The sequence below is a fragment of the Ostrea edulis genome, chromosome 2, assembly GCF_947568905.1.
Source record: "Ostrea edulis chromosome 2, xbOstEdul1.1, whole genome shotgun sequence".
NCBI classification, from domain to species: domain Eukaryota; kingdom Metazoa; phylum Mollusca; class Bivalvia; order Ostreida; family Ostreidae; genus Ostrea; species Ostrea edulis.
In genome coordinates this window covers 98144772-98159042 of record NC_079165.1, presented here as the reverse complement: position 1 = coordinate 98159042, position 14271 = coordinate 98144772, and the positions used below count along the sequence as shown (strand labels likewise).

Here is a 14271-nt window from a genome sequence, read left to right as displayed (position 1 = left end):
AATATATCTCTTTCACTTAGAAACATATCTCTTGTTATTTGAGAGATATCTCCTTTGGATTTTTTGTTTTTTAACGATATCTCGTATTCCTGTCATATCTCTAAAGATATATCTAAAAGAGATATCTCTCTATGGGAAAGAAATATCTCTTTCTTTGAGAGATATTTCTTTATGTAAAAGAGAGATCTACAGTGTATTTTTTTTCTAAAGAAACAGCAGCTCTTTAATATAAGAGACATCTCTTTATTGGAGATCGAGATACAATGTATCTTATTTTCTGAATAAATAATAAAACGGCTTGTCCTATTTCCTTATGCTCGTCTGTTACATTACCAACGCCATCAACTTCAATTTCCAACTTGTGTCATGAATTTCGGTTTTCCCCCCAGATCTTGTGTTCTGTTATGTGTACATAATTGTCAATGGACAAACGCAATGTCATCATGATTCCACCCTAAAATACATGTATAACGATGAGAATGGTCCGCAGTTGTATTCGTGCAGAAATAATTGTTTCCACTATACCTTTGCGGAATTTGGGAAGGGGGTGGGGGGTCTAGCACTTGATCTTTGAGCTATTTTTCACAATCTCCACCCCACCTCATTTCCACCTTTTGCTTGTGTACATTACATCAGTTCATACATGAAAATGCTTTGTTAATTTATTACTTGTAGTAAAAAATCTAGTCCTTGTTATCGCTATACACAGATCTGATTTGAAATGATAAAAAAGAAGCTGATTTAAAGGTTATTTCCAATAGGCCAGGGGTCTGGGGCCTAAGCGGCCCCCAGGAGCTCTGTGGTATATGATGCAAAATCCTACATTCTGAATATTTCCTGGTACTTCTTTTTCATTTTTAAATTGTCTGCTTTTATGTTACATATACTTTTTAAGAATTCTTAAGTCATACTTGTATCTGACGAAAATATCGTAAATATATATCAGTGTTTCGTCTTATCTACATCGTATCGTAGAATTTTAAGTGATATGCTGGTGTTGATAAATTTGAATGATGCAATTACATGCAAGGATCCACGTTTTAAATCATTTCGACTCAAAGTATCGTTGAAATTGAATAACTTAATGTTAATGGTCGTCAAAAAAAAAGGGGTGTGTGTGTTCCAGACAACACCCCCCCCCTCTGGATACGCCCTTGGTATATATATATATATATATATATATATATATATATATATATATATATATATATATATACATGTATATATATATATATATATATATAAAACTTGATACACTCTGAAGAGCCGAACTACACGGCGAAAGCGCTAAGTGTAATTAATTAAATGTGGATCATGTGTACTTAGTCATCGTTGGATATATATATATATATATATATATATATATATATATATATATATGTGTGTGTGTGTGTGTGTGTGTGTGTGTGTGTGTGTGTATCAACAGCTTTGATTAGTATTTTGAAAATTCAAACCACACAAGGGGTGCCAGGTATGGCACGCCATATTCAAATGTGTTCCTCTCTATATATATTATGAGATATCTTATAAACTGTAAATTATATGAGATATCTTACAAAAATGAAATATCTCATCAGAAATAGAAGATATCTTATAAATCATATAAGATATCTTTATAGAGGAATAAATATGAATAGAATAGAATATGATTTATTTCCAAATTAAGGCCCTCTCGGGCATACAGCATACATGATTGTTAACATTTCAATGTGCAATGACGATAAAAAGAAAAACAAAACAAGAGTAAAATATGCACTATTAGTATGAGCAATGTTCATACATGAGACATTTGAACATGATAATACTTATGAATATGACGTGGCATACTTATAGGGCACAAGGACTTAGCCCGTTTAGGGCCCTAACTCTGTGATACCATAAATATAGTCCCCGTGTTATAGGGAATTCACGCTGATTAAAAAAGAGTTAATTTATACTGCAGTTTGAACCTCTAGAATTCATTTCCTTCTTTTATTACAGTCCTAACACATCAAAATTCGATGATTGTCCACTTTAGGTAGAAACAGGAACCTGTCTCTAGAACGAATTCGTGAAACAATTACATCGACCGCATTGCTGGACTTTATCCAAAAACAGCGCACGGTTCACTTTAGTTAAATGTTGCGACTCCAATATGGCACAGAATACTTTAAAAGTTCTTAATAAAGATCAATCAAATCAGTGAAAGTGAATATGTGAGTCCTAAAAATAAACATCTACATGCATGTTGAATTGAAGGACGTGTTCTCATTAATTACCGGAAGATAGTATTAAGTGTTAATTTCCAAATCCCAACTAGAAAAATACACCATGGACATTTTGTCACCCGCCGTATATATAAAATATGATGTGCACACTCTGTATGTCATATAACAAAAAAAAAAATGTCTGTTAAAGACGACGACAACAGAAAGAGGTAAAGATATCTGTTTCAATCAAATATTCAAATTTTTCCTTTTGGTGGTCTTCTTCATACTGACATCAATGGGAAATACATATTTTAGCAGAAATCTGAAATGTTTATATGTACGACTTATTGATGCTCTACTCCAATTTCACCACTTCCGGTCCAGAAATAATACAAATTAAGAAAGCGATATCCCTTAAATTTACTAAGGGGCCCCATGTTCTGGGCGAAAATACTGTAGACGATGGCTTCAAGCAGTAAGACAAAGTATGTAGCCATTTGAATATGCTGTATATTCATGACATTTAATGATTTTATAGTGCAGCTGTCTAACTTACCTGGACCTTCCGTTATTGTTAAAACCATCAGTCTAAAATCGATGATAAACTTACATGTAACATTGATTATCATTGTATCACTGCATGGTTCTTTGGTTGCTCATATCAAACTTGGAGCAATACAAGCTGTAACTAACGGCAAATTTTTGCAGGGATATGTAAGATTCAATTAACACCTACCTGTAAAACTGATATGTATACGGTGTGACCGTTGGACTGAGCGAAGCATGAAATGGTCATTGGCGTGTCCCAAGTGGTAATCATAATTCCGTTAAGTACGGTAGATTATGATTCATTTAAAATATATATTTTTGATGAAATTTTCCTTGCGCTAAACACCCAGTAACATCTCAATAATATGTTTACGGTGTGACGACTGTTGGGACGAGCGAAGACCCCATAACATCTTACAACACGACATGAGGCAATTCATTTAACGCGGGAAATATAGCTCGGGTTGATGTAAACTGCGACTGTTTTTCTTTGAAATCAAGCAATTATCCACAACAAAACGTACGAAGGTATGGGAAAGCTTGTTTGGAATTTAGAATCATTTGTTGTATTTTCCAAACTATCTATTTGTTTTATCTACAGGGTTGTCAATGAAGTATTCCGCATTGACGGCAACATTTTTCCGGAAGCATTATGGGTAGTCCCCATCATTTTTCAGCTGATGAAGAGCAAATCATGTGACTCAATTGCGTAATCATTGGAGTGAGCTCATCGCGATGCGAGCTTTGCTCGCTATTAAAAGGGTTTATATGGGGACAACAGTTCTGCAGGATCATTGAACGTGGGAAATAAAATGCAAGGCGCGACGTAAACTGTGCATTGTGACGTCACATTTAGCCATGACTTTTTTCTCTTTTTCAAAGCAAACAATTATAAACAACAATAATACATCCCATATGCAATTAAAAGGCCGTTATAACAAAATTAATCAATAAATTCAAAATGGTAAAAAAGTAACTGTAAGTATATTCTTATTTTTTCAACTCGACTGCGTCCATTTTGATACAGCAAAGTTTACTCATATGTTGAGTGGGCAATTTTCAATTCCATTGGCTAATCAGAAACTTTGTTATCAAAAGCAATGTGTGCTATAATTTTAGAACTGCATTGAACCGAAACAGACCCCGAATAAATTGAACATCAAATCGAGACCACTACATCGCGATTCGGCCACATCCCGATGCATCGTTTAACCCCTATTAGTTACTAGATGGTTTGATATAATATTACAAATGTAGAATCACATTTACATAGTGAATCTTTGCTTTTCTAGAAAGCTTCCCCAAATATTCTGTCCAGAACATCCTGATGCACCTCTAGTCGAGGATTACCATGCAGGTGACATGGTTTGTCCAGAGTGTGGCCTTGTCGTAGGTGACAGGTAAAATTGCTTTAAAATTATTTACTAGCATTTAATGAGGGAGTAAATGAATGTTGATCAGGCTACCAAATAATTAAGGATAAAATACTTATTAGTTTAAAAATAGATGAAGCAAGCATCAATATTGAGGCATCATTTTCTTGTTATTGTTAGTTGAAATTAACAAATTACATTTATAACAAATCAGAATTGTTTGTCTCTAGCACTTTGCTGTATTAAAGGATGGTTTATGGTTTACTGTATAAATAAAACTTCTGTATTTTGTAGAGTAGTTGATGTGGGAACAGAGTGGAGGACCTTCAGTAACGATAAAACAGACAAAGATCCTTCTCGTGTCGGTGCTTCAGAGGTAGGAAATTGAGTTTTTGTCTTGAATACAACGATTCAATAGCACTGATATTTGTTTCCCAGGTTAACACTTTTTTTTCACTTTAGACCTGTGTTCATCATACATATATGCAAAACATGTATTTTTAAAAGAATTATTAATACATGTATATCATAAATGACTTTATTTCTAACCAAATATAAGAATTTACTAAATGATATGTAAATTGATTTATCTTTTGCAGGTTTTGAACATTTACCTGGTAGAATTCTATTTGCACTTCATATAGATTAACCTATTTGTGTTCTTTTCTTAACAGAATCCTCTATTAGAAGGTGGAGATCTGTCAACTATGATAGCAACAGGTGTCGGTGGCTCAGAGGGCGTGTTAGATGAACATGGGAAACCTATGTACAGAAATCGAAGAACTGTAAGTTCATGCAAAATTTCATTGAATCCATTAGCAAAGATATGATACATGGAATAAATGAATGTATACAAAAATACATGCATAGAATTTATATATCGTGAGTTTTTGCACTTTGCAGAATTTGATATTTCTTTTGAGAAAAATCAACATATTTCATTATTTGTAAATTTATATGTAACAAGGCATATGTATATATACATGTAATGGACTATTTTGATTTGAATAAGGACTTTACTGTACTTTTTTCTGCATTGAATAGCTAAACAGTTCAGACAGAGCTCTAATAAATGCATTTAGAGAAATTGGACAAATGGCTGACAGGCTTAACTTGCCAAGGATGATTGCAGTAAGTTCAATTATGTTTTACTTGAAAGTCTGTAAACCGTAAAGGGATGTTAAGATTTTGATGTTTTATATTGCATTAAAAATGAGTCTGTAATTTTAGCTGATATACATATACATTATTTTGATGCTATTCCAAGGAATGTGTGATGTGTTTGATGAAATACTTGTACATTGGTTTTGCACCCATGGTTTCATTTAATGTTTATTATTACTGTATGTCCACTATTGAACTGTAATCCTTTTAAAAATAGTATGAATTTTAAACCAGCAAAGTTTAATGCATTTGAATTAAAAAATAATAATCATAAAATGTTTTTGAGAATTTGATATATGAAAATGAAAGTTAAAAGTTTTGACAATTTGGTATGACAATGATTGATGAATGGTGTAAACAATCTTCATACCTTGAGAATTTATTAGGAGATAGTCTCTAGAAAATCACAAGGCTTTAGCAAAACCAGAGAGTTACAATGTTTATGAATAGGGATTCAAAGTTTTTCATGATGTAGGATTGTTTTAAGAGTAGCAGAACTAAATCATATCAATATGCATTCTCAAGTTGTGAGGATTTGAAGATCGGGGGGCATATTGTTTTTGTCTGGTCTGTCATTCTGTCTGGAACTTTATACACTCTGATTCTGTTAAGTTATACATGTATGTATTCAATTACAAATATATTAAATATTTGTTCTTTTATTTTTCAATTTATTTGCCGTCAGTTAGAGCTTGTCAAGTTGGTAATATATGTATTAATATAGGATCATTCCAATGTTTTGTAGATTCAAGTTTAGTTAAGTCATGAACCTGTGGGGCTAGGGTGGGGTCATGATATGGGGTCAAACTTTGTCATAAGAATCAAGAAGATAAAATATTTTGAAAATCTTTGGGATAACAGCTGGATGATGATGACTTGTATCGGCATTATAGCCATGCAAGGGCCTCTTGTGTTTTGCCTTCCTTTGTCTTTTAAATCTTTTTTTCTAAAATCAGACAAACCAAAAGTGGTAGACCAGGTAAATATGTATATAATTGATGCAATTTCTATCTTTGTAACAGGATAGAGCCAATACGTTATTCAAACAAGTACACGAAGGTAAAGCTCTAAAAGGTCGCAGTAACGATGCCATTGCCTCAGCATGTATGTACATTGCCTGTCGCCAAGAGGGCGTTCCAAGAACATTTAAGGGTAAGAATTAGGCATTGTTGGGCCTTTATGTTGTTTACTTTTTCTAATTGATTTGGTAGTCGAACTTTCACATGGCAAGTTCCAAGAGCTTTTTAAGTTAAGAATTTTACAAAGCATTGTTGAGTTTGCATGTGCTTTACTTCAAGATCTTTCATTACAAGTTGTAAATTCATTCTATTGTAGAAATCTGTGCTGTATCAAAAATCTCAAAAAAGGAAATCGGACGGGTATTCAAACTGATCTTAAAAAATCTGGAAACAAATGTAGAATTAATTACCACAGGAGATTTCATGGTATGTACAGTCTCAAATACCTGTTCCTTTAATCTACATTGTATATTATACAAGTACACAGAACATTTTACTCTAAAGAGATTTGGAAATGAGCATTGTAGTGCAAAACTATCAAATGGGATTTGTTGAAGATACTGCATATGCTTAGGATACCCCATGCAACGAGTTGCACCGGGTATAATGTTTTGACCCATCCATCAGTTTTGTCAGCACAACTCCTCTGAAATTGCATTTCAGAATTTCATAAAACTTTCTTGTTGATAAGGACAAACTGTGTAGATGCAATCTAATTAACGTTAGATCCTTGGATCTGCTCACGTATATCCTTACACAAGATTGGTATAAGTAGATGTGCATATTCACAGGAAAGTTTTTTCTGGGAGTTATCGCCCTTTGAATTTTCACCAAAATTGAATTACTGCTGAAATAGATTGTCAGCACAACTCCTCTCATTCGCTGAATTTCATGTAACTTTGTATTTGACATGGACATACTGTGTTGATATACAATGTACATATTCACAGGAAATTCTCATTGTTTTTTTTTTCTGGGAGTTATGCCCCATTTGAACTTCGACATTTGGTTTCCGTCAGTCTTGTTCTTGTCAGCACAACTCTTCTGACATCGCTCAACAGGATTTCATGAAACTTTGTAGTTAATAAGGACACACTGTGTAGATGTGTATAATTACAAGAAATTCTTATTTGAATTTCTTTCGGGTAGTTGTGCTTCTTTTGAACATGAAAGTTTGACCAAATTATACTATTTTGTGCAATCTGCATGAAACTTGTTTTATAATAGTAATTGAAATATTTCTAGTTCAAAATTTATATGATTTATATTTCTAAAGAAAATTACATGACTTGAGTTATGCCCTAGTTATCATCATTCATTGTGTGTAACGTTGTCATTCATTGTTTAGCGTTGTCATTCATTGTGTGTAGCATTGTCATTCATTGTGTGTAGCATTGTCATTCATTGTGTGTAACATTGTCATTCATTGTATGTAGCATTGTCATTCATTGTGTGTAGCATTATCATTCATTGTGTGTAGCATCGTCATTCATTAAGTGTAGCATTGCCATTCATAATGTGTAGCATTGTCATTCATTGTGTGTAGCATTGTCATTTATTGTGTAGCATTGTCATTCATTGTGTGTAGCATTGTCATTCATTGTATGTAGCATTATCATTTATTGTGGGGGCATGGGCTATGTAACATGTAAGCTTGCTCACTTTTTCTTTCAATGAACTTCTTATATAAAACCATCATTTCAGTCGCGTTTCTGTTCCAATCTGGGCCTTCCAAATTCGGTACAAAAGGCAGCAACTCACATTGCCCGTAGAGCAGTGGATCTAGATCTGACACCAGGGTAAGCTTTAATGATTCAATTTCATTTATAACGCGCAATTTGATTGGTTCATTTGACATTCTTCATATCATATAAAGTTGCTGTATAATCCAGCTATATGACTGCTTTGGCAATATTGATCCGCATCATATAAAATTCATATTTTCTTTAAAATTATTCATCAAATAATATCAAACACAGTTTACTAGATTAAACTATAAGGAATGAAAGTAATTTTCACTTATTTTATGCGATATAAAGCAAGATGGGACAGTTTACCACTTGGCTGTGTGAGTAAAAATTACTTTCACTCCTCAAAGCTATTTAAATGTCATCAATATTTATTTACATTTCCAATGTTTTCATGTTTGATATCTCCACATTTTGTAATGATAGCCATTTCCTCATGAATGCATTGCAGTTGTTAACAATGTATGAATACAGATAGATAAATACATCTAATCTAATGGCTGGGAATTCTGACTGAAAAAAGGAGAATGTAAATATAAGAAAACTTCTTTTTTGAAAAGTACATGAGGGTATGAACTGCAATGGCATACTTTTCGTGAAATGCTAACAGTCTTCGTGAAGTAGGCTGGCATGAAACACGCTTCGTGAAGTATGCTGGCGTGAAACGTCGCAGCTCATACCCTCATGTATTTTAAAAAATGAAATTTAATTCTTAGGCAGCTTCACCCCCAGGTGAATTTGCCTTATTATGGGTTCAAATTAGAAAACTGCTAATATCCATCTGATTTAATTTAATCAATAAATGTATATATTGCCACCTTTTAAAGATGTCAGACATGCATAAACTAGAATATATATCCACAACACATTTTTATTATACATCATCATAAAAAGTACTTAAAAACTTGTTATGATTACTGGTACAAATCTTTTTATGTTAACAGTTTGAAAAACACTTTATAAATTAATTTTGGATATAAGAGAAATCATTGTACATGTATATGACGGCATTTTTAATATTTAAAGAAAATATCAACTTTCTCAGTATCAAATAGACTGACTTTTTATTGAACCCAGCAAATGAAATTCGTACAAAAGATATATTTTTATCATAAAACAAAGTTTAGAAAATGAGAGATTTTGCAAAAAATCTAACATCACATGCAGGTAAAGTTACATGTACCTTAAATAAACATCTTTATTAACATTGCCTAAATCCCTTTTTATATGCCCGTCGTATTATGGTACAGCGATGTCTGTCCGTCCATCTGTTCGGGGTTTTCTGTTTCTAATTTCATTTCTCTGTTACATATCAAACTTTATCACTTTAGAATTTTGATTTCCTTCAATATTTGAGAAAATTACAGGTTGTTGAACTTAGTCAGTTTTTAGAAATTATTACATAGAGAGCACATGCTTTGTCTGCTTTTCCTTCCATAGTTTTTAAGCGAGGACCTTCTTATTTTACAGAGTATTTGTATGGGTATGGAAGATGTGCATGTGCCAAAGATTTTGATTTTCTTCAATTTATGAGAAGATTACAGGTTGTTTAATTTCGTTACTTTTTAGGAAATATTGCATAGTGAATACATGAATGGTCTTTTATTTTTCCTTCCAGTTTTCAAGTTTGGACCTTCTTATTTTACAAAGTATTTGTATGGGTATGGAAGATGTGCATGTGGCAAGGATTTGGTTTTCTTCAATTTTTGAGACAATTACAGGTTGTTGAGCTTAGTCTGTTTTGAGGAAATATATTAGTTAAAAGGCACAGTGTATGGTTTGTCCTATTAACTCCTCTCACAGTTTAGAAGCCAGGTTCTTTATAAATAACTTGAAGATATGCATAGTGCAAGGATTTCGATTCTCAACAATTTTTAATATTCTTTGATGTTTTAAATACTTGCAGGCTGTTGAACAAGGTCAAATTTGGGGGAATATTTTACACACAAAACTCTTGCTTTGTCTATCTGCCTCTTGTCACAGTTTAGGCTAAGACCCATCTTCGCTAGCCAAGGGTTTTTGGTCCACTCTGCTCGTGGAGTGGACTGAAAACCCTCAGCTAGCAAAGATGGTTGAGACCCATTATTCATTCATTGCAAAGAAAGTATGTCACATCCTGATGATGGCTGATACTACCTGAAGCAAAGTTCTACAAATCATGGCGTAAGAAAAACACCCTATGTAAACATTTTCATGGGCGTATTATGTACCATTTTCGGTACTCTTGTTAGAGTTATAGAGTCATGGTTTTCATGTACATTCCCTATAAATGTGATGGCTAGGTTATTTTTTATATATATTGACTTATACTGAAGGTGAGTCTGTATGCAGTAGTTAAGGACTGAGATCTGTTATGCATGTTTTGGATCTGTTTCAGTCGTAGCCCTATTTCTGTAGCTGCAGCTGCTATATACATGGCCTCACAAGCCTCAGCAGACAAAAAGTCCCAGAAGGGTAAGTCATCTAAAGCAGTTGATTGCCCTTTCTCATTGTAGTTGGAGGAGATATTGTAACTTTTATTAATTCTATTGTGTGTGTATGATTGATTATCAATATGTCAGAGATTCAATGCATAAGGGACTTGAGGCAAGTACCTGTCATTCTCAGTTGTGATCAGGCTAAATTTCAGCATAGATACAGTGCACTGAATGATGTCACCATAGACACAAACTGTACACATGTGTGATGGAGTAAAAAATCAAATCAAAAAGTTCAACCGAGTCCTCTTTTATATACGATTTTAGTCATTCTTAGTATTAATCAATGGAGTTAAACTTACAGACATTTAAAACTGCTTAAAGCTGTATGACCCGATGTTCATGTATGATTTTTGTACATAATTACATGTACTTTAAAGCAGATTAATGACTTTACAAAGTTATGAACTTTCCCTTAATTACATGCTTGAAAACATTTGCATATAAAAGAAAAAAGTGAGAATATTATTTAGAAAGTAAATATAGTGTGGTACATATATAAATCATCTGGAAAACCTCAGGCCTTTCACCCAAAGCACGGTGTATTCAGTGAAAAAGGCCCAAGGTGTTCCAGATAACGCATAAATTATACAGTGTTAGACGTCTATAAATAGCCCCACGAGCGTCAGGGGAATCCCAGCATGATGTATTAACTCAGACGCAACTGTCTAGTTTTAAGGCTGAAAGAGTGTAAAACAACGAATTACTAAGAGGTATTTGATATTTTTATTTCTATTAAACTTATGGCATGGTACTGTTGTAACAAAATACACAGCTTTACACAGATAAAACCGCCAATGATCTGAAAGTTTGAACTATTCATGTGACTGTCACTTGAAATGGCAGAGTGACGCGGTTATTTGTAAACATCGATTTAAAATCAAATAATTTTGATTAAAACGTGAAATAATGTATGATATGTCATACAGCCTCATAACTACATACTTGTGATGATTTGATAGCGGTTTTACGTGATGGAAAAAAAATGTTGTAATTCGGACCATACAGCTTTAAAACATCCACATTCTTAAAGGGGCATGGACACGATTTGAGCTGAAAATTTACAAATTTTATTTTTCCATTTTTAATGTTTAGAATGCTTAACTAAGGCATTTTTAATGGTCAGCAAAAATTTGAATTCCAACTGTTGAGGTATATGGGAGATTCTTTGTTATGTAAACATTAGACTTTCTTTTGCCATGTTTTTGTTTACATAGGTTAAGTATATATGTACTAATAAAAGTTCGTTTAAAGCAGATTGTTCAGTTTGCAAGTAAATTCTGAACACAATTAAATAGTTTCTAGTGATTAGCACATATGATTTTGTTTCAAACATGCTATTTTCTATCAAACAATCTATAGGTGAACAAAAACATGGCACGAGCCTTGTTTACATAACAAAGACTTGTGAGTGCTGTATCTCACTTGTAACTCAACAATTGATATTCAAATTTTGGTTGACCATTAGAAATACTTTTGTTGAGTATTGTAAACAATAAAAATGGAAAAATAAAATTTTCAGCCCAATCGTGTCCATGCCCCTTTAAGGATTTCACTGATGTTTAATTTCAGAAAAAGCAATGATGTAATACTATTTTCAATTTCCTTACTTTAGATTTACTTTTCAAGCACTTTTCACATTTTAAATGGCACTTCCTACATCACATCAGAATTTTAAGTTCCTGAAAAATATGGAAATTTGCCTGCAATTGATGAAAAATATTGGAATTGTTTGATTGAGTTTTCTACAAGGAAACTGTTATTTATTTTTATGATTCATGCGAGATCTTTGCATTGCACAGTAAAGTGGTGTGAATGATGAATTTTATAAAGGGAAACAACTGAAAGATATATTTTTGGTTAAATTACAGTGTATTGCTATTGTATCAAAACTGAGGCCTTATCTCATATACATGTAATACATAAGTATATCTCCGACGTCATTTATGAGATGGAATGCATGGTCGTTGCCTTGATTCCAAAGAGTGTTGTTTAGTGGTGAGGGAATGCTCCACTTTAGGGCGCTCTTTTGTGCTATCAAGTATGTTTGGCTTCATGTAGTGTATGTACTGTGTACTACTCAATAGAGTAGTGCAGAATTTCGATGCAAATGATATATTATACATGTAGTTACTCTGCGGGGTAAACTAATTCCTGCTTCATACCTTACATTACAGTTGTCATTTTAATACTTGTAAGTGTTCATTTTTATGTACAGTACTTATTTCCATTAAAGTCCACGGTCACATAAAATCCACGTAATTTCATACCAGCAGACTTAAGAATGTTAGCTATTTCCTTGAAAGCCATTTGCGATTCAGCGGAATCTCCTACCTTTGAACGAATCTGCGGAATTACAACTTCGTGGAATTAAATACGTCTATAGTAGCTCAGTTCTACAACTCAAATTATTAATCAAAACTTAAACAGTTGTACAGCTCAACTCAAATTATTATCAATCACAATTAACATCTCGGGTCAGCTCAACTCAAATTATTATCAATCACAATTAACATCTCGGGTCAGCTCAGCTCAAATTATTATCAATCACAATCAACATCTCAGTTCTACAGCTCAGCTCAAATTATTATCAATCACAATCAACATCTCAGTTCTACAGCTCAGCTCAAATTATTATCAATCACAATCAACATCTCAGTTCTACAGCTCAGCTCAAATTATTATCAATCACAATCAACATCTCATTTCTACAGCTCAGCTCAAATTATTATCAATCACAATCAACATCTCAGTTCTACAGCTCAACTCAAATTATTATCAATCACAATTAACATCTCGGGTCAGCTCAGCTCAAATTATTATCAATCGCAATCAACATCTCAGTTCTACAGCTCAGCTCAAATTATTATCAATCACAATCAACATCTCAGTTCTACAGCTCAACTCAAATTATTATCAATCACAATTAACATCTCGGGTCAGCTCAGCTCAAATTATTATCAATCGCAATCAACATCTCAGTTCTACAGCTCAGCTCAAATTATTATCAATCACAATCAACATCTCAGTTCTACAGCTCAAATTATTATCAATCACAATCAACATCTCAGTTCTACAGCTCAGCTCAAATTATTATCAATCACAATCAACATCTCAGTTCTACAGCTCAAATTATTATCAATCACAATCAACATCTCAGTTCTACAGCTCAGCTCAAATTATTATCAATCACAATCAACATCTCATTTCTACAGCTCAGCTCAAATTACTATCAATCACAGTCAACATCTCAGTCCTACAGCTCAGCTTAAATTACTATCAATCACAATCAACATCTCAGTTCTACAGCTCAGCTCAAATTACTATCAATCACAATCAACATCTCAGTTCTACAGCTCAGCTCAAATTATTATCAATCACAATCAACATCTCAGTTCTACAGCTCAGCTCAAATTACTATCAATCACAATCAACATCTCAGTTCTACAGCTCAGCTCAAATTACTATCAACCACAATTAACATCTCAGTTCTACAGCTCAAATCACAACTGATATCTCTATAAATCATGTATATTTCAAAAACATCAAATTTCAGAAATTGGAGATATAGCCGGTGTGGCAGAGGTAACCATTAGACAGTCCTACAAACTGATGTACCCTAAAGCTCATCTACTGTTCCCAGAGGACTTTAAGTTTGTTACACCCATAGAACAACTTCCAGCGCAGTGATTAAGAGAACTCAGCGGGCAGAGAGGAACTGAGAGAATAATGTAAAATTTGTCAGCAGACTC

At 33.3% G+C, this 14271-nt stretch overlaps 1 protein-coding gene across 2 annotated transcripts in view; it reads left to right on the top strand.

Annotated features, from left to right (window-relative positions):
- Positions 1-2535: 2535 nt before the first annotated feature.
- The window catches only part of LOC125680588 (transcription initiation factor IIB-like), a 12444-nt gene continuing 708 nt past the window's right edge, over positions 2536-14271 (top strand). The window contains exons 1-10 of one of the 2 annotated variants that reach the window (XM_048920269.2): positions 2536-2674; positions 4031-4138; positions 4406-4487; positions 4786-4896; positions 5156-5242; positions 6298-6427; positions 6611-6720; positions 7999-8093; positions 10420-10496; positions 14076-14271. The exon at positions 14076-14271 is cut by the window's right edge and continues 708 nt beyond it. In XM_048920269.2, the coding sequence (XP_048776226.1) occupies positions 2652-2674; positions 4031-4138; positions 4406-4487; positions 4786-4896; positions 5156-5242; positions 6298-6427; positions 6611-6720; positions 7999-8093; positions 10420-10496; positions 14076-14209 (957 nt within the window). In that variant the 5' untranslated portion in view covers positions 2536-2651 and the 3' untranslated portion in view covers positions 14210-14271. The remainder of the gene's footprint in view (positions 2675-4030; positions 4139-4405; positions 4488-4785; positions 4897-5155; positions 5243-6297; positions 6428-6610; positions 6721-7998; positions 8094-10419; positions 10497-14075) is intronic. The other variant, XM_048920271.2, reaches the window with a different exon arrangement.